At 54.8% G+C, this 17,687-nt stretch overlaps 1 protein-coding gene across 1 annotated transcript in view; it reads left to right on the top strand.

Annotated features, from left to right (window-relative positions):
- Window positions 1–2: 2 nt before the first annotated feature.
- UNC5B (unc-5 netrin receptor B) overlaps window positions 3–17,687 on the top strand; it is a gene marked incomplete at its 5' end in the record, with an annotated part of 55,102 nt that continues 37,417 nt past the window's right edge. Inside the window, one exon of the mRNA XM_085305588.1 lies at window positions 3–66. Coding sequence (XP_085161714.1) covers window positions 3–66 — 64 coding nt within the window. The remainder of the gene's footprint in view (window positions 67–17,687) is intronic.

The following is a 17,687-nucleotide window of genomic DNA, read 5'->3' as shown; positions in this document are numbered from 1 at the left end:
CCGCCGCCGCCTTCCTCCTCCTCCTCCTCCTCTTCCTCCTGGTGCTGCGCCGCCGCCCCGCCGCAGGTAAGGGCTCCCCGAGGGAAGGCGCGTCCCGGCGGGAGGGGCCGTCGGGGGCCGCTCGCCCCGCGCGCCGCGGCCCCTCCGCGGCCCCTCGCTCCTTCCGAGCCGCGGTGCTAATATCYCCTCTTGGCTCTGGAGCAGCAGATGCTGCTGCCGCGTTGAGACGGTCTCGCCGCGCCGGGTCTCGGGGCGCAGCAGCGCGGTGCGCAGCAGCGCGGTGCGCGGTGCCTGCGCGCCCTGGACAGGATTGCACCACTGGCGGCGGTTGCCAGTTGGGCTGCGGCTGGTATTTTGCTGGCCTCTTCGGCCGGGCGGGTTCGCGACGCAGTCCCCGCTGCCTGCCCGGAAAGTTGCCGTGCTCGCTGCTGTGCCCCGCGTAATTGCAGCTTGCGAGGAGCCCGCTGTTCAAAGATGCGTTTTGAAGTTGCGGCTTAATGACAGGGGGAGGCCGGGCGCTGAATGRGGAACATTGTTTTTGTAGAGATTGAGGAATGCGAAACGGGAGCGCCGGTTTTGGAGCGCACCGAGCCTGCGTCCGGGAAGCGCGCTGCGGACGGCGGAGGCGGCGACGGGAGCCGGGGGGCGCGGAGCCCCCGCGGCGGGGGGACCGCCCCGGCCCTGCGGCACCCCGCCGGCCCGGGCAGCCCCGGGCGGGAAGGGGCCTGGGCGCCCGGCGAAGGCCGGGCCTGCTCCGCGGCAGCGCTGCCTSGCCGCGGGGAGGAGCCGGCAGCCGGGGGGGCTCAGCGCAGCCAGCGGGAGGCTCCGCTCCGCTCCCCGCCTCGCTGCTGCCTGCGCTCGGTGTTTTATTTTGCCGGCTGGGAAAAGCCAAACAAAACCGTGCCTGTTTATAATAGCGTTGACTCTAATTTCCCAGTGGCTCAAATAAGCGATTATTCATCCTGGGTTTTCGCCGGATTTTTATAAACCGACCCGTTGACGGCTTAGGCAGCTAAATGAGCTTTTCCTATGGCTTTTCAAAGTTTCCTGCGTGCAAACGCATCTCGTGATTGAGGCGCGCTCGATCGCGGCCCTTCTCTTTGCGATGCCTGCTGCAGACGACAAGCGGAGGAGCATCCGTCCTGCTGCCCGCTCTCCCTGGGGCTCCGGTGGCCAAGTTCAGCCTTCCCCAGTGTTCCCCCGCCCCGCCACAGCTCAGTGCCACTGCCTGCCTACCTCCCTCGGCGGAGCCTCGGACCGCTGCACCGGGTCGCCCTTTGTCACCCTCCCGCCGTGTCTCCTTTAGGCGCGGATATAAAAAGGTGTCCTCAACTGTAGATCTCGGAAGCGAGCGCCTGTAAAGTTTGATGGCTCTGGAGTTTGGAAGAGCCCATAACTATAAATGTCAGCTCTCCGGAGCTGCCTGTCGCACTGTGATGGGCGCGCAGGCTGTAATCCTCGCTGAAACTTCGAGGCGTGATGTGCGGATACGGCTGATTGCCCTCTTCCCGCGTTATAGAGGGAGGCAGTGTGCGGCGGGGCTGGAAAAGCACATCACAAAGCTGCACGTAGCGCGGATTTTGTTGTGTTATTAGTTAAAGGCATCTCCTGACAAGCTGATTTTCTAGGAAAATGAGCCAAACCCTTGTTTCTGAAGTGTAATTAAGGCAATGAGGAATTTCGGGGAGGGAGCTTTTTAATTGGATTAATATTTTTCCGCCCTCACAATACAAAGATCTAGTGTGTTTCAACAAATGGAAAACAGCAATGGCTTCGGTTACTTATTTAGTGGAACAGACGTTGTCGCTACAACTGGGGCTGGGGGGAACAACCTATTTGCGCAGGGACGGGTTGAGAGAGGGAGAGGTTTGAGAGCCGGCGTCAGGCCGTCCGGGATGGCGAGCGGGGCCCTGGCAAGGCGAGGTGGGCGTGTGCGGGGGTGGCAGGTGGAGCCGGGGGGAGGCCGATGGACTGGAATCGAGCGTGGGTGCCGGGGTTGGGATTTCGGTGCGCTGGCAGAGCAGGAAAGAGGCCGGGAAAATTGGATTAGCTGGGGTGCGGCAGGTCAGGATTTAGCAGCGCTGGCCAAGAAGCCTGGCGCTTTGGGATGGGAAATGCAGGCGAAGGATGGGCCGGCGGCTGGATTTGTGCGTGCGGGATGCAGCACAGCTCCCGTGTCCTCCCGCCTGGCTCTGTCCTACGTGGCCTCCAGCTGTTCCTTCTTGCAGGCACCAAGTTTCTGCAGGGGTTGAGGTAAAGTAGGCAGGAGGAAGGGGATCCCAAAAGGGAAGAAGCAAATGAAGTTGTCTGAGTTGGATTGAAAGGAGAGAGTATGATGGCTTCCTCAAGACATGCTGGCATTTCTCACGATGCAATGTAAGAAGTTTTTAGCTACAGATCCGTAGCTAGCCTCTCCCTGGGAGGAGAGACCGAATGGGATGACATGGGGAGTGGACCAAGACCAGAGGCACCCAGCCTCGGTGGCAGTCCGCTCTCGTCCCCTTCTGCCTCCTTGCCTGGTTTTAAGGAGGGAGGGAGAGACATTGCAGAGAGAGAAATCATTTTCCTTAATTACAGAGAACATGTATGTTATTTATTGTGTTGCATTTTGCAATAGGGAGAGAAGTGATGCTTGGCACTGGGTTTCTCTTCTGAGCGTTTGAAATATAGGAGCAGTAGGCACACTCATGCCCATAATTGATGTTTTCACTCCTCTTTTGGTGTGGGAATCTGTGCTCCGAAATAAGTACCTTCCCTCCTGAGCTTAAGGTTTGGCACACTGGGCTCCTTGCCGTTCCCTGACCTGGCAGTGGTTTTGTTGTGTTTGCACATGCCACTCTTAATAAGAAAAYAACTTGGTGCAAGGCTTGCGAGCTCTCTAGGGTGCCTTTCCCTCACCTCCTSCCTCCGTGCCAGCTGCGCTTCGGCTGCAGAGTGGCAGGGAAGATCGGCAGGGCGATGCAGGGACGTTCGGGCTGGCCTCGCCGGCGTGAACCTGCGACTGCCTGTCGCAAGGCAGCGATGTACAGGCCTAYGGACAAAAAGGGGCAAAACCCATCCCAAACAAACCAGCTCCTCCCAGAGCTGCTGGAGCTCGTTCTAGCTGGCAGAGGGAGGACCCTGGAGACTTCTAGGGCTAAAACACCCAGGGCAGGGCAGGCTAAGCTGGGGGATGCTAGGATCTTGTATGAAGGGAGCTTTGGAAGCCATGTGTGTGCTGCACTGATTTTTCTTCTGTACAACCAGGCATTTTCACCCTCTTCTATGGTCCACCRAAGCTGCTGAAAAGTATCGCAGGGAAAAGAGGCTCCCTCAGCCTCCGGTTGGCTGTTGCAGGCAATTAGCTGGCTGGTGAGGGTGGGTGGATGCTCCAACACGGGAACGGACGGGTGGAGCATCCTTTGGACCCTCAGAGCTAGAAAGCTGTCCTGCTTGAGGATACCTGTGTCCTAGCTTGGCTTTTTTGTGTCACCGTCAGGAAAACATCTGGAAGGACTGGGGAAAATACGACATCTGGAGGCGCTGGCAGTGCTGTCCAAGACCTGTTTGGGTCGTGGTTTCTGGTGGAGGACATACTGTCCTTGCAAATTGCAGGAGGATTCCTGCCCRGTGTTTCTGCAAGCAGATGGCAGAGGGAGACGCTTGGAAGACCTGTTGCTTATCGCCTGACGTTGCATGAGACGGGGATTTGCTTGGCTGAGAACAGTAGGGTGTCGAAGGATCTTTCTTTTCTTTTCCCCTTCTTTGTCCTTGCCCTTTAGCTTCTTAGTTATGGAGCCTTTTTAGACACAGGTTTCTCTCCTGTCTCTGCATGATGATGGCAGAAAGAAATAAGTTTAAAAAAGGCAAGAAATGGAAAGATATTCCTTTTAAGAAGACAGAATCCTTTGATTCTGTGGTATTTTGGGGGAGGAGTCCAGATTACATTTTTTTTGTTTTCCTACTTGGAAGTAAAAAATACTCAACTGCCAGCTCAGTAAACATGGCTTGAAAAGTCAAGCTGTGTCCTTTCCGTCTCCTCTCCGGTCAGCGGCCGGAAAGGCCCTGTGGGTGAAAGCTGAARGCAGCACTCCTGGCRTCGTGCACGCTAGCTCCGTTTCCCATCCCCATGCTGGCGGTACCAGGAATAAAAATCTGCATTTTGAGTCAGTTGAGCGAGCTAGCCTGATGTAAGGAGCAGATAAATAGGAAAGCCACTCAGTTTTGATTCCATTTCTAGTAGCAACGGCACTTTAAAGTCTTGACCTCTGCGGCTTTCTCATTCTTGGCATGTTCCCGGGCTGGCCGGGCTCGGCAGAGCGGCCCCGTAGGTTAATGGGAAACCCTGTGCTCTGAGCTGGCTCTTCCGCAAGAGCCCGTCCGAGGCGGCCTCTCTAGGTCCGTTGCCCCTGAGCTGGGCTTTCCTTCGCGCGCGGAGCCGTCGTTCGCCGTGGTCCGTTGCGCCCGCGCCGCCCTGGCGCTTTGGGTGTCGGAGGGTTTGCGACGCAAGCAGGAGCGTCCTCGGGCACGCCGGGGAAAAGCACCGGCGAGACGAGTACGGAGGCAACCCGGCTGCATGGAAAGCAGAGAAAATAAGGCTCCTCGGATCTCGTGCTTCGTTGCCGAGGTTGCCGTGCGAGGGGGCATAARGAGCAAATAACATCTGTGTGCTGGATGTGATGCCTTGTTTGCTCCTGCCTGAAATAAAAACCCGTTTACTTTCCTGATATGCCTGTGTTTTAGAAACATCCTGGCCACTTTAAGTGGCTCTTTGCCTGTAAAATAAGATGCAGAAGGTGTTTGGGGCGTGTGCGGGAGGGTGTTTGGAGTGGCCTTGCTCGGCCCTGTTCTAATACTGGTCTGTGATTTTTTTATTTGTTTTTGCCAGCAAGGCCAATTCCTCAGCAGAGCTTTGGCCCTCTGCTCCAGCAGGTCTCRTTCCCCCGTCTGCTTATCCCAGTATGACCGAAGAGCAGATGATCATTTCGTGGCTATGGCAGAGCTCGGGGCCTCAAAGAGATGCGAGAGATGCTTCCCCCCGGCAACCAGAGCTCTTCCTTTGTGGCACAGCGGGAATGTCTACGTGGTAGCTTTTGGGAGATGTGGCTCCCAAGGCCCTCAAATCGGGCTTGGGCACGGGAAAGAGAGTTGTATGACCTGCAGTGGGGTTGCATTAGGGCTGGGAAAAACAAAGCTTTCTCTATAGAGAGAGGAAAAGCATCATAAATTTGCTCTGACATCTGGTTTCATGCCCCATCCTCTAAGGGACTTCTTGTGGTGGGAGCCTTGAGGCCCTTGACTGAATGAGGTGACCTCCTAAACACTCCCTGAAACCTTCCTCAAGCTGTCCTCACTGGTGTGCACTCTTGAAATTTTCTCTCCATGTAGTTTGAGAACGTGAATTTGTTATTTTGGCTAAATCCCAGCACTGAGGGTGATGTTCTGTAGGGTCTCGGCTGGGTCCTTTTGGTTGTGGGACAGTGGAACACAGCAAGAAACACGGGCTGCCTGCGTGGTGGTGATGTGGGAGCCAGAAGGCAAACCAAGCATCCCAACTGCGTTTGCTTTTTTTTTTTTTTTTTTTTTTTTTTGAAGTCTCCTGGTTTTTTGGGAGCCTGACTCACAGCGCAGGAATGTGCTGGGTTGGCAGCCCCTAACGTGCTCCTCGCAAGGAGAGGGGAAAAAGCTGCCGTCTCTTCTTCCCAGGCCCGTGCCCCATCCTCGCTGCTCGAGTCAGCTGGTTTGAGGCGAGGGAAAGGCACAGAAGGAACCCCGGAGATCAAATGCAAAGAAGGCTGGGAAAGGCCGAATGAAGTAACGCTTGAAAATGAGGGAAGGGAAGTGGGAATTATTTAATACGGGGCCTGCTCCAGCGTGTCCTGCACAGCTCGCTTTTATCTTGTGCGAGTCCCTCCCTGCTCCAGCCTGCTGGCCGCAGCCCAAATGCAAGGTCTCTAGTGCTCCYGGGGGTGTTCTGGGTCTTCCCCGAGACCTGCTTCCTCCGCCCGGGCTCGGTTGAGCTTTCTGGGTGATTTGCTCCGTGCTGCAGTGARCTGGTCTGGAGCGTGCTCATCTGCATTGGGCCTAGGTTAGCCTTTGTAGGGAAAGGTCCTGGGCTGCTGCTCCTCGTCCCTGTGCCTGAGCTGCGTGACCATATACTGCTCACCTTGGCATAGCTTGAGGGACTCTGAACCCGCAAGCTGTAACCCAAAGTTGTCAGGTGGCCAGGAGTGTATGGGGCAAATGTAGGAAACAGGTTGCGATAAGGAGTKTAGATGCCTGTGTTTCTCCTCATCGGGCTCAAGAGAGAAATTCAGGTGGGGAGCAGGGGAAAAAGCTGCCCAGAGCAACATGGGCGGGAAGAGCCACAGGCCACTGCAACACGGCGGAGCAGGCAGGATGCTSTAGGGTTGCTTGAGGAGGTGTGGAGGAAGAAAGCATATTTGTGCTTGGAGTGGCCTTGGCCTCCTGTCCTTGGTTTGCTGGATATCCCTCCCTGGGGGCACCCGTGGTGCTCTCTGCTTCCAGGTCTCCCTTCATCCAGCGTCAGCCCACAGATCTGCTTTGAAGGGCCTTTGGTAGTTAACCACTTGCTCTTCCAGGTGCTGGAAAATATCCCCTTTTCAGCTAACTTGTTGCTGACCTTGCCCTTTCTATGGGAAGGAGGCAGAGGAGGAATTACCAGTTCTCAAAGCCCCTCGGGAAGGCTGTGAAATTGCTCGAGGTGCGTGTTTGCGTGCATGCATATGTGTGCATATGTATGGYTGGCTCGGGATCAGGTGCAGCGTCTCCAGGCTCCTCCTGTGAGGCTCTGAGTGCTGCATTTGAATGGTCTCATTCCAYGCCAAAAGTCTTCCTTGAAGTCGCACCGAAGTCTGAAGCAGAACTAGACCCAGAGTCCCAAGACGGGACTGTGACCTCRAGATGAGGCTTTTCTGGAACTTGATTTTTTGCAGATAAAATATTTACTGGGAGCTGGTGGAGAGACAGTTCACGTGCCTGAGAAGCAGGGCTYGGTTCGGATGGATGGGGCTGGAGTCCCCCTTGTATTAGATAAGCAAATGTTTTGAGCCAGTTCCTTCCCTTTAGCTTTGTTAGTTGTTTTAGATGAAAGATGCAGTGATTTACCCTGGCAGATGGAGGACAGTGGATGTGGAGACACTTATTAAAGGATAATATACCCAGTCGTACAAGAAGCAAATGCAGAAGATGCCTGTGAAACTTCCACGTTTGGAGCCTGGGCTGTCCCTTTTTGTTAGGGAAGATCGGCCCTAGGGATTTGCAAAGCTTCTTTTGAGGGCTCTGCCCTTTCTTCCCCCCATGCCTTCACCCACAGGTGTGATCTGCGGTGGCCTGGGAGGGGGGCACGAGCCAGAACTACATAATTAAGAAACCCAGAAATGTTTCCGTTTGCCTTCCGGTGAAGTACAGCGGGGCAGGGGAAAGGGTTAGCTGCGTCCGCTTTTTGTTAAAAAGCGCTGGAAGGGACGCTGCCCCCGGGCCCTGCAGGCGGGATGGCCCCCGCCGCTCCGGGCGGGCTCTCGCCGGGCCGTTCAGCTGCCCTCGCTCCCGTTCCCCGCTTAGTGCTGCAGGAGAGCCGAGGGATGGCGTTTGCACCGTGAGCCGTCTCTTCCCTGCCGGGATGGGGGGGGCTGCGAGAGGGGTGGCTTGTCCTGCTAACCGTGACAAAATCCGCACCCATCCACAAACAAAAGTCAGATTCCAGCATCTCTTCAGCTCCCGGGGGTCCCGCCGGCGTGGTTCCTATGAAGGTCCTGCGAGTAACCTTCCCTTCCGCCGGCTCCCCGTCCCCGCCAGCCCGCGCCGAGGGGAGGGCCGACGCTGAGGGGTGGTTTTCCTTTGGCAGAGCGTGGAAAATCTCGTTTGGAGATGTCTAACGCGTGTTAGGTCCATCCGCCTCCGGGGCGAGCTCCCTTTCCGCGGGGCGCAGCGGGCGGGCGGGCGCCCGGCGCCGCCGCGGGCTTTGTTCTCCCTGCGGGAGCCGGGGTTGGCGCCCGGCTCTTTGGAAAGCGCCGGAGGTAAAGGTGGGGAGATGCTCCTGCCGCCGCCGAACGCGGCCGCGGCGCCGCTTCGGATGCTTTCGCTTGCTGGGGGGACGCGGCCGACGTACCTCCGTGTAGCAAATCAGGTCGTAAAGTCGGGCGCAGGTGAAAYGCCCGCGAGCGCGGGCTGCGGAGGCGAGCTCGGGTACGGCGCGGCACCTCCTTCCCCATTAAAGGTTTATCAAAACCCGYGCGGGGCCTGTTGAATAAGCTCCCTGCCAGGGGCGAGGATCACAGCGGACACGGAGATTAGAGAGCTGCTCGAATGAGGGCAAGCTTTCCTCCGCCCTGACTTTGYTGTGCTCTTGCTTTGGGAGTCTTCCCTTCTGCGGAGAGACTCTCCTCCCTGGGAGCTGCCAGCCTGAAAATTATCCCTGATTACCCCCTTCTAGCGAGACTCCCTCGCCRCTTGGCAGCGACAGCCTTTAAATGCCTCTGCTTGTCCTCCTCCCCGTCCTAGGCTAGGAGCGTTAGTGGCTGCCCACCTCTGGGAGGGGAAGGTGCCTCGCCGTGCCTGCCTCTCCTGCGGCCCTGGCAGGTTAGGGCGGAAGGGCGAGGACGTGTCCTGAAACAGGAGCCAGCTGCACCGTCCCTGGGGGTGGAGGGGGGGAGGCAGTTCAACGGGATGCTCGGAGTTTCTTCGGGAGGTTGGGGAGATCAGAAAAGCCTCAGGACAGTTTTAAAAAGGAGGRGAGAGGTGCGTGTGATGTGCTTGGGGTGTTGCTGTCTGCTGGCAGTGGGTGTCCTGAAGCAGCAGTGCTTTCCAGGCTGGGAAGCTTGGGGCTTACCCCGACCATCGACATGGGGTGTGTGCGAGCATTTGAGCCCCAGCGCTGGTGGAACGGCTAGGGAGGGCGAAAGGCTCAGGTCTTGGTGGAGGTCCTCGCTTCACCAAACATGCAGTTTTCTGGCTTTTGGAGGATTTTGTGGAGAAGGATGAAAAAAGCTTCCTTCCACTGGGCTCCATCAGCTCAGCCTCCTTGCCCCTCTTCAGGGAGGTCCCACCTCCCTTGGCCCATCCTGCCCGGTTGCATCTCTTCTGTAGGCTCCTGCCTTGCGTGCTCTGGGGACGGAGGCTGAAAAGGATGGCTCTGGTTCCCCCTTTGACTAGTTTGTAGCGTGATAACAGCCACTTTCTAAAATGTCACGTACGTTATCCTGGCTAAGAAGCCAAAGAGCAACTCTTCCAGATGCGTCAAAGGAATTTGGGGTTTTTTGGTTTGTTTTTTTTTTTCCTCCCTTCTTGGCAAATTAATTGCATGACGCGTTTGTAGCAACTTTGGAATAAAATGAATGATCTCTGAGGAAGGAGGTGAAGCCACATTTCCTTCTACTGCCAAGGCCGGCGGCGCTGTCAAGGCGGCGTGCAGCCAGTGCCCTGCTCTAGCGCTGCCTCAATCCCTTTGTGCCGGCTCAGAGGGCAGGAGGAGGGTGTTTTGCAGGCAGCTGGAGAGCGGCCGCTCTGATGTACCCCTGCCCGCCTTTCGCGTAGCCACTGCCCAGGTGAGAGCTACTTGTGCCGACAAAGCCGGGCYGCCCCAGTGCCGTCACGTTTGATTAGCGGTCAGGCAAGCGGCACCCAAAGTTGGGAAGTTTAGATCTGCCGTCTGTCACCGAAGCTGTGTTTTTTGCAGCGTGGGTGGTGGCAAGGGCAGTTTGGCGTTGCATTTCCATCTGGGYGTGTGGTGCCTTTAGGAGATGCCTAATTTAGCTTTGGAGGCAAGTTGCCTGCAGGATGCATGAAGGAACACCTACCATGTGTCTCCTTGACCACTTTTCTTGTAGTGRATCTCTTGGGGTTATTTTATTTGCTTCCACTCAGCTATGCCCTCCCTGAGTCGGGCCATGAAGACACAGCCYGTGGTGTGACACAGCTCATGGTGTCCTTGAGCCCGTGGTGGCCTCAACTGCCACTTAGTAAGCGACTGTAGTGATCCAGTCCTTGGCCCTGGTCTAAGCAAGATTTCTGCTTGCTCCTAAAGCACTTGTCCACGTGGCGGTGTTTCAGCAGTAGGCGATGCTGAGGCATCGGAGCCTTTCCTGACCAAGGAAATTCCCCCTTTCATCCGCTGGCATGTGCTGAGAATGGCAGTAAAGGGATTTGTTTCAGGTGAGGGGATTTGGCTGGATGGCTGTTGCAGCACGGAGCTGCTCTGGTGACCGGCTTGTGTGTGGACGGACTGATCCCTTCATGCGTTTCAGCTGAGCGCCCGGCCCGGCTGCCTTCCGGTGTCACTGCCTCTCCAGGGATCTCCTRCCCTGGTCGCTGAGAGCGCGGCTGAGACGAGCCCGCTGCGAGCAGYGTCCCTAATTGCCGAGCGGCACGTTTCCGAAGGCCTTCGGGGGAGCGGTGGCAATGGGCTGGGGCAGCGCTGAGGTGCCAGGAGGAGTCCTGGAGCWTGCTGGGTGTCTCGCAGGACTTGTCCGGCACCTGAGACAACTTGGGGTGRCTTTTTCCTTTTGGACCGCGTGCAGTTGGATGAAGGGCTTTACGGTGTCGGCTGTATGGCCACAGCAGTAATTTTTTCCCACGTAGGGCAGAAGGCTGGAAACTAGTTCTTGCTCCATTCAGAGAAATGGTCTCCCAGTAGGTAGCAAGGAAAACTTTGTTTTAAGGAGCAAAACTCATCTTAGCTCAGGTGAGATGTTGCCAGACATGAAGCGTACGTGCAAGCAGCGTGCTTGACCCCCAAACATGCTCATTCTTAAGCAAGGAAAGAAAAGCYGGAGAGCCTCCTGTTTTGTTACACATGACGAAAGAGTGAGGTTAAACGTGGTGCAGGGTGCGGAAGGATTGCTTTGCACCAGAGACTGCAAAAGCCCTCCTGCCCTTAATTATTTATTTATTGCAATTCCTTTGTTTTTTTGGGGTGTGTGTGTGCGYGCTAAATAAATTCCTGCTTGAGAGAGGGTATTTTGTGCTTCTGTTTCTATTATGGTATAGCAAGAAAGGGCTGGTAGATGTATCTGTGTAGGTTTTGAATGTTAAAAACACCATGCTGTGATAAACCGGGGCTCCCTGTTCTGCATTTAAGGAGTTGCAGCCGTGTGTTTAATCCCTTGCCTGGCTCTCCAGTACTTCAGCTACCATGTTGTAACCTGTAAAGAGTAGCTTTAAAAATAACCATGACAGCAGCTAGAATGGGCGTATATAAAGTACTGAGGTATGTCTTTCAGACTCTAAAATTTATCCAACAGCATAAAAAACGTTGGCTCTGCCCGAGGCTGGAAAAGCAAGATCCAAAAGCTAGCGAGAGGGTTGGGTTTGGTTTGGTCTGAACGATGACTAACGAGAGTTTGGGTTGTTTAAAACAAACGCCGGGCTAGACTGGTTGTGCAAAACGGGGCAAATTGGGCAGGTTCCTCTGTAGTTTGCAACCAAACCAAGAAGTCTGCGACGCGTCGGGGCTYGCCCCGGGAGGGATGGGGGGTGGAGGGGTAGAAAACCCCGCGTGCCGGCTGCGGAGGCAGGATCCTTGTCGGCTCCGAACGCTCACACGCGGCGAGCGGCGGGGAAGGCCGTAGGCTACCGCCGGGCCTCGTCTCCCAAGCTGAAACGTTGAGTAATGTCGACGAGCCTGAAAACATGACGAGTCAAAAATAGATTTTTTTTTTAAGTGTGGTTTTTATAATGCATGTGAAGAATTCGTTCTGCACCCTGCTCCAAGAATCTGTCAGGCCTGCTGGTCATGTGCTTAGACTATATACATACATATATATATATGTATATACRCACACATATATGCATGCACACACAGACGTATATAAAAATTGCTCGGCGCTCGGGTTTGCCGTGGCACCGTCTCTTGGACGTCAGCGCGGCGGTGGCGGGGCACGCACAAGCGCGCTTGCAATGCTCGGCACGCTTTCCAGAGGCGCTCGGGCTCGGAGACCGCGAGGCGTCTGGTTCGTGTCCCAGCCTCCGACTGCTTCGGCCGGGGGCAGCTATTCCGTCGCTGGCTGCCGAATGCTTCTCTTCGGCGCGATGCTTTAAGGACACCGTGAGAAAGGAGCAGACGCAACGGACCCCTGTCCTGTGACGGGCTGTGGGATCGCTGTCCCTTGCTTGGCCGTAAGGGAAGTCTCGGTGCCTAAAAGTCGCTCTGCGTTGCCTGCAGCCTCCGCTCCGCCAGCCGCGTGGGCGTCCTCCCTGCGAGGAGAGGAAAGCCAAGCCGATGCCCTTCGCGCCTCGGGTTTTTGGAAGTCCCTGGCTGCTTGGGGCAGGTGGAGCACGCTGAATTCCTAAAGGCGGAGTGGTTTTTTGTATATTCTGCACGCTCTTACTGCCTCCCTCTTTCTGTCTCCATATACAAATGACACGTTGGATCTGTTTTCATTAGTATTTATGTACTAGCTACGAGGGAGCACAGCAGATCCAGCCTGGCTGTTAATGACCCCTGCATGAAATAGCAAAGACCRCTTAGCAGTCGCAGGCGAGGAGTTTTACGGCCAGCCTCTCCGTCTCRTTCTGCCCAGCCCTGTCTCGTCCCTTCGCAGGGTGATGTAGAGGTACACACGTGATTTTGTTGTTGTTGTTTTTTTCCAGTTAGAGAGGCTGTGTTGGTGCCCCTGCGGAGAAGGGGAAGGCGAGCGCGTGTGCGCGTTTGTGGGAAGTACAGGAGGGAGAATGCAAAACACATGTTTCGGCGAGGGTCAAGTTGCACGGCTTAAAAACCCCGGGGAAAGAAAAGAAGGCAAAGGCCTGCAGTTTGGCTACGTTTTGCATCCTTTTAGGTGTGTGTGTGAATATTCAGCACGGCCTGGTGGCAACAGCCACGATGAAYGATAAATTTAAGAAAAGAGTGAGAAACACTGCTTTTCCCCGCGCTCCGCTACTCTAGCGCTCCTCCCCGGCTAACCTGCTACGTGCTTTCCGAAAGRGATCGGGTCTGTGACCCCCATCTTGCAGGTGGGGAAAGCAGGGTGTAGAGATGGGGAGGTGGCCTGTCACCCAGCAGGTGAATTCAGGAGCGAGCCCTGGTCCTTGAGCCCCTGCCGAGCGCGTGCTCTGCATGGGTGCTGCTGTCCCGCGTGCTCAGGGCCCACGTGTTGCTTCCAAGTCCTTGGAGTCCTTATARATGGCACTAGTGCTGGGAAGAAGTTTTGTCTTTGGAAGCTTCAGACTTATGGGGAATTGCAACCAAAATGTTCTGATTTGCTGAAAATGCCACATTTCTGACCAAACCACTAACTTTCACTGCGCCTAGCTGCCAGAACAGTATTTCCTCTGCAAGATGGGGAAAAAACACGTATGTGAGTGTGTGATGGAGCTTTTTTGCTTCSCGTGGCCACAAGAGGAGAGGGAGCGTTGCTGGAAATCGGGGGCTGCCGAGCCGCTCCCTGGAGAACATCTGGCGGCTCCTGACGCTTTTTGGGGCTGAGCCTCGTGACCCGAACAGCGCTGCAGTGGGCGCCTGTGCTCGGGACGTCCCAGTTACCTCGGGGAACCCGAAGCRTTTTACACCCTGGATGCTTCTGTACGTTCACAGGGGCTTGGGGATGTTTTTCTTTCCCCCTTAGAGGCGTCAGGCCTGAGTGATGCAAACTTGAGTAAAGCGCTTTTAAAAAGGAAGCTTAAAACCGAGGGTGGTAGGGTCCCAAAGCGAACTTTGCAGCCGGGGGAGACCTTCCACGTAAGCCGCTGGAGGAACGGAGACGGTCTCTGCTCCCCCGGCTAGTAGCTCTGAAGAGCCGTTTGCAACCTGTCAGCGCGGTGCCCATCTGCTCGCGGCCCACGGGGACCGCGCTGTGCGGGGCACGGTGATGCGAGGCACTGCTCGCCCGTACACCAAACAAACCAGGAGGATTTATGTTTTGGCTAGTTTTTTTCTTTTTTGGGGGGTGGGGTGGGCTGTGATTTACGCCGCTTCGGAGGACAGTCCCGTCTGGTGGCACGCAATCAATGGGACGCTAATGCTCCGTTACCAGGTTAATGTCAGTGTGAACGGCGTGACTATGAGAATTGCTGTTAGTACCGGCGCTGCCGTAGCTTCTACGTGCCGCTCTGCAAAGCTGAGAGAGCTGAGCAAAACATTGGAAAGCTGTATGCAAGGTGAGAGGAGCAGGAAGGATGCCTTCGGGTCACAGCAAAAGATGTTTGCTGACAACTTGAACTATTACAGAGGGAAATGGCCCTTTGCTAATTAACGTTACATGGCTTAATGAGAACCATGAGGGGCGCCCCTGAACATCCGGTTCAATTAAAAATAAGGGAGGGGTTTTCTTGTGGCCTAAGCAYGGATTTTCTTGAAGAGACGCCGCAGCGAAATCCCACAGCGTGTTGAACATGACAGAGYTTCTTAGGGCTCATCCTGTGCACGCAAGAATAAAACAACTGGGCGTCTAAATTACCGGTGTGGTCCGAAGTGGGGGAGACCATGGGTTAGTGCAGCCCTTTGGGCTTTTCTGCTGTTCTGCCTTCTTGGGGGCAGCAGCCTTGGGCCTCACTGGAAGCGGATGGGAGCATCAGGAGGGAACGTGGGGGCAAAGAGCATCCTCGCGGCTGTGGTCTGAGCCGGGGTGGGCATCGCTGCTGTGAGCGTGGGRGATCTGACTGGCCTTCGTCCCCGGGCACGGTGTGATGATAAGCTGGTGGGTGGCCGCAGAGCTTGTCCTGCCTGGGTGGGTGCTCCAAGAACAGAGGACTTCTGTTCAGAGAAGGGATGTTCTGAGATCAGGCTGCTTCTGCAGTGAAATTAGGACCTTTGGCCCAAATTCCTCAGTTTTTAAAGCACATTATTTACATAGATGACTTCTGAGTGCCAGTGGTACAGAGAAGCGCCTCAGAAACCATGAAGTGGCCTTAAGAGAGGTTGTGAAAATGGCATGCTGGAGTTAGGAAAACACAATGTGTTTTCTTCCACAACAAGGATATTTATTCTGGATAAAAGACAGATGTGGAGAGATGGCATCCCTTTTAATTAAAAGGCAAGGGGAATCTATTTTAAAGCTGCTGAGAATGTGTCTGCCCCTTGCAATGTTTCACAGCTGAGATCATTTCTGGCTACATTAATCCACTCTGGAGGCTTTAGTCTGAATCTGTATTGGTGAGGTCAGAGCCCTCATTTTCACCAGGAGGGGGAAATCTCAATAATTTTGGACTTAAAAAACAATCAAACAAACAAAATTAGGAAGCATCTGTGAAGAAACCCCTTTGGGTGTTTTCGGTGAGTCTTGCTGTTTTTTGGTGTTTTGGGTGAGTCTGGCTGCTCTGCATGCTCGGTAGCATGCAGCCTTTCCTCGATTTGGGGAGGAACTGTAATTTCACACGTGTGTAGAAGCAAAGCAAGAAAATCCAGAGTGTTTGCTAAAAGAACGTTAGCAAAAAGCTGGAGAGACTTGCTCTTGCATTCCAAAGGAGGCATTAAGCATTATTTTTTTGGAGTAATTACATTTCATGAATGCTTACTTAGAAAGGAGTTGACTCAGTTCACGGTATTACAGAGTTTTGGAAAAGATATTAAGGCCGCAGCGAACAGGCTGCCTCTGGGAGCAACCGAGCCTTAGAGCAAGGGCTTTAATTTCGGCGGTGCGTTGATGCGATGGTATTGTGCGTAAGCTTCTGCTGCCACATGAAAGCGGGCAGCATTACTCTGGTTGTTCCTACAGCCAGAAGAATGATTACAGAGCGGCAGCTCGCCCTTCCCGTTGCTGCAAAAGAATAAGCAACAGAAACCAGGATCCAGTTGTAGCTCAAATAATGCAAGACGCTTTCTGGTGGTCAAATCACATGCTGGATTACTAACTTGCTTCCTCGCTCTGCATGGGAAAAGGGAGTCGTCGGCTGAGAGCCGGCATAGGACGGGCGAGGATTGGGTRCCCCGGGCTGAGGTGCCGCCTGGGGCGGCTTGTGGGGGTGGTGACACCCTTGGTGGGCACAGGACATGCCGGGTGGCCAGAGGCAGCAGGAACCACCAGCCTCGGTTTTGAGGGTGRTACCTCCAGATCAGGTTACCTTCTGGCTGCCTAATGTGCTGTTTCATGCATTTCGAAGGTGTTTTGGAAATAGGATGTGGGTTTGTTCTGAGCTTAGGCTTTTCTTATGTGACAGTCGCTTGGCTGCCGGAGCTTGTGGGGATGCCCTGATTTGTTCCAGCCAGCCATGTGATTTTTCTGAAGAAATAGCTTTGGATGGTGAGTTGGCTCTATTTTAGGAGCGTTTCAGACTTCCCCTGAGGGGCTGCRGGCAGATTGCGCTAGCCCTGCCAGCTCAGCCTCCGGCAGGCTACGGGTTAACAGAAAGCAGGCGCTTAACGAAGAGGCAGCAGAGCAAAAGGCAGTGGGACCCCTCCACGGCTGAGCCGCGGGCTCTCCCCTTGCGCAAGCCAGCGGTGCTGAGTCGTGCCGAAAACTCCGGCAGAGTTATTTCTCAAACATCAGTTACAAATCAGATTCAATTTGCTTTGACCAGACGTTTCCAAAGAAGATGGAAAACAGTACAGAGCGAGAAACCCACAACAGAAGCCTTGCAGATTTTTCTGCCCGGGACAGAACGCCTTCGTTTGCAGTTGCATGAAGGAGAAAAAGCAGGGAGTGTTGGGGGGGGGGGGGAAGTGTTGTAAGAAAGGTATAGGGGCTGTGACATGTCCGGTGGAGGCTGGGGGTGGCTCAGAAAATGGATGCTGGCCTGGGAATTACCCAGAAAAAAAATTTTGTTCCCCTTTCTCCAGTCTGATGATAGTACAGATGCTGATATTTACCAAAAATATCTAAAAAGGGAAACGTAGGAAACAAATCCAGAACAGTTTGTGAGGACTCATGGGAACAAGTGCTGGCTGACGAGCCAAAAATTGCTATATGAGAGCAGCCTGGGCTGCGGGGCTGAGTTGCCTGTTTGGAGGTGGCCAGGGGAGGTTGCGCCTAGCCTGGTTGGAGAGGAAACTGCGGGGCGGTCGAGGGAGATGCTGTTGGCCAGCGGGGAGCCCTCTTGCTGGGCTCAGTGACTCATTTTGGAGTTAGTTTGTCCCATCAAAAGCCCTTGCAGCAAAATGTGTGGCTGGATGGAGGTGCCTGGATGCGGGAGCCACAGAGAGGTTTGTGGAGGGTCGGTCCAGGCTGTCGTTGCACAGATGGACAACAGGAGAGTTGTTGTCCTCGCAAGAGTGGAAGTTGGGTGGAAATTCTGGATATCTGCCGATTACACTAGAGCTGCCGTCAACTTGTGCCTTGTTTTATAGTGGAAAGTCCTGCCTGTCCCCTCTGTGCCTGTCTCCTCTTTTCCTTTCTAAGACAACAGAAGTTATGTCCCTCTGCCAAGAAGCCTTTCCCAACTGTCCTGCTATCTTTCATCTGACCAGATCTTACATCTTTATGGCACTACCACTTAGCAGGAGCAAAGGAGCGAGCTGCAGGGTAAGCTAGCCGCCTGCTCAGTATCCAGGAGAAGAGTCCTCTGGGCCAGGGCGGACGAAATCAGAGAAGAAGCGGCGATAGGGCATGGCTGTCGCTTCCCATTTCTCTGCTTTTCCCCTCTGCAGCTTAAAACACGCAGAAGAAAAATTTTCCCAAGTGTCTTGCTGGTAGGAGATGGGAGCGATGCATCTCCTGTTTAATCCCCGGGAGATATTTGATGGGTGTTAGCAAAGCTCCCTGTCCTGCAGATAAAGCCCAGATGCTGCTTGAATCATCTCCATTCTTCACCCCAGC

This window comes from Rhea americana, unplaced genomic scaffold (assembly GCF_003343005.1).
Source record: "Rhea americana isolate MKP2758 unplaced genomic scaffold, rheAme1 scaffold_222, whole genome shotgun sequence".
Taxonomy (NCBI): Eukaryota; Metazoa; Chordata; class Aves; order Rheiformes; family Rheidae; genus Rhea; species Rhea americana.
This window is presented reverse-complemented; position numbering and strand designations above follow the sequence as displayed.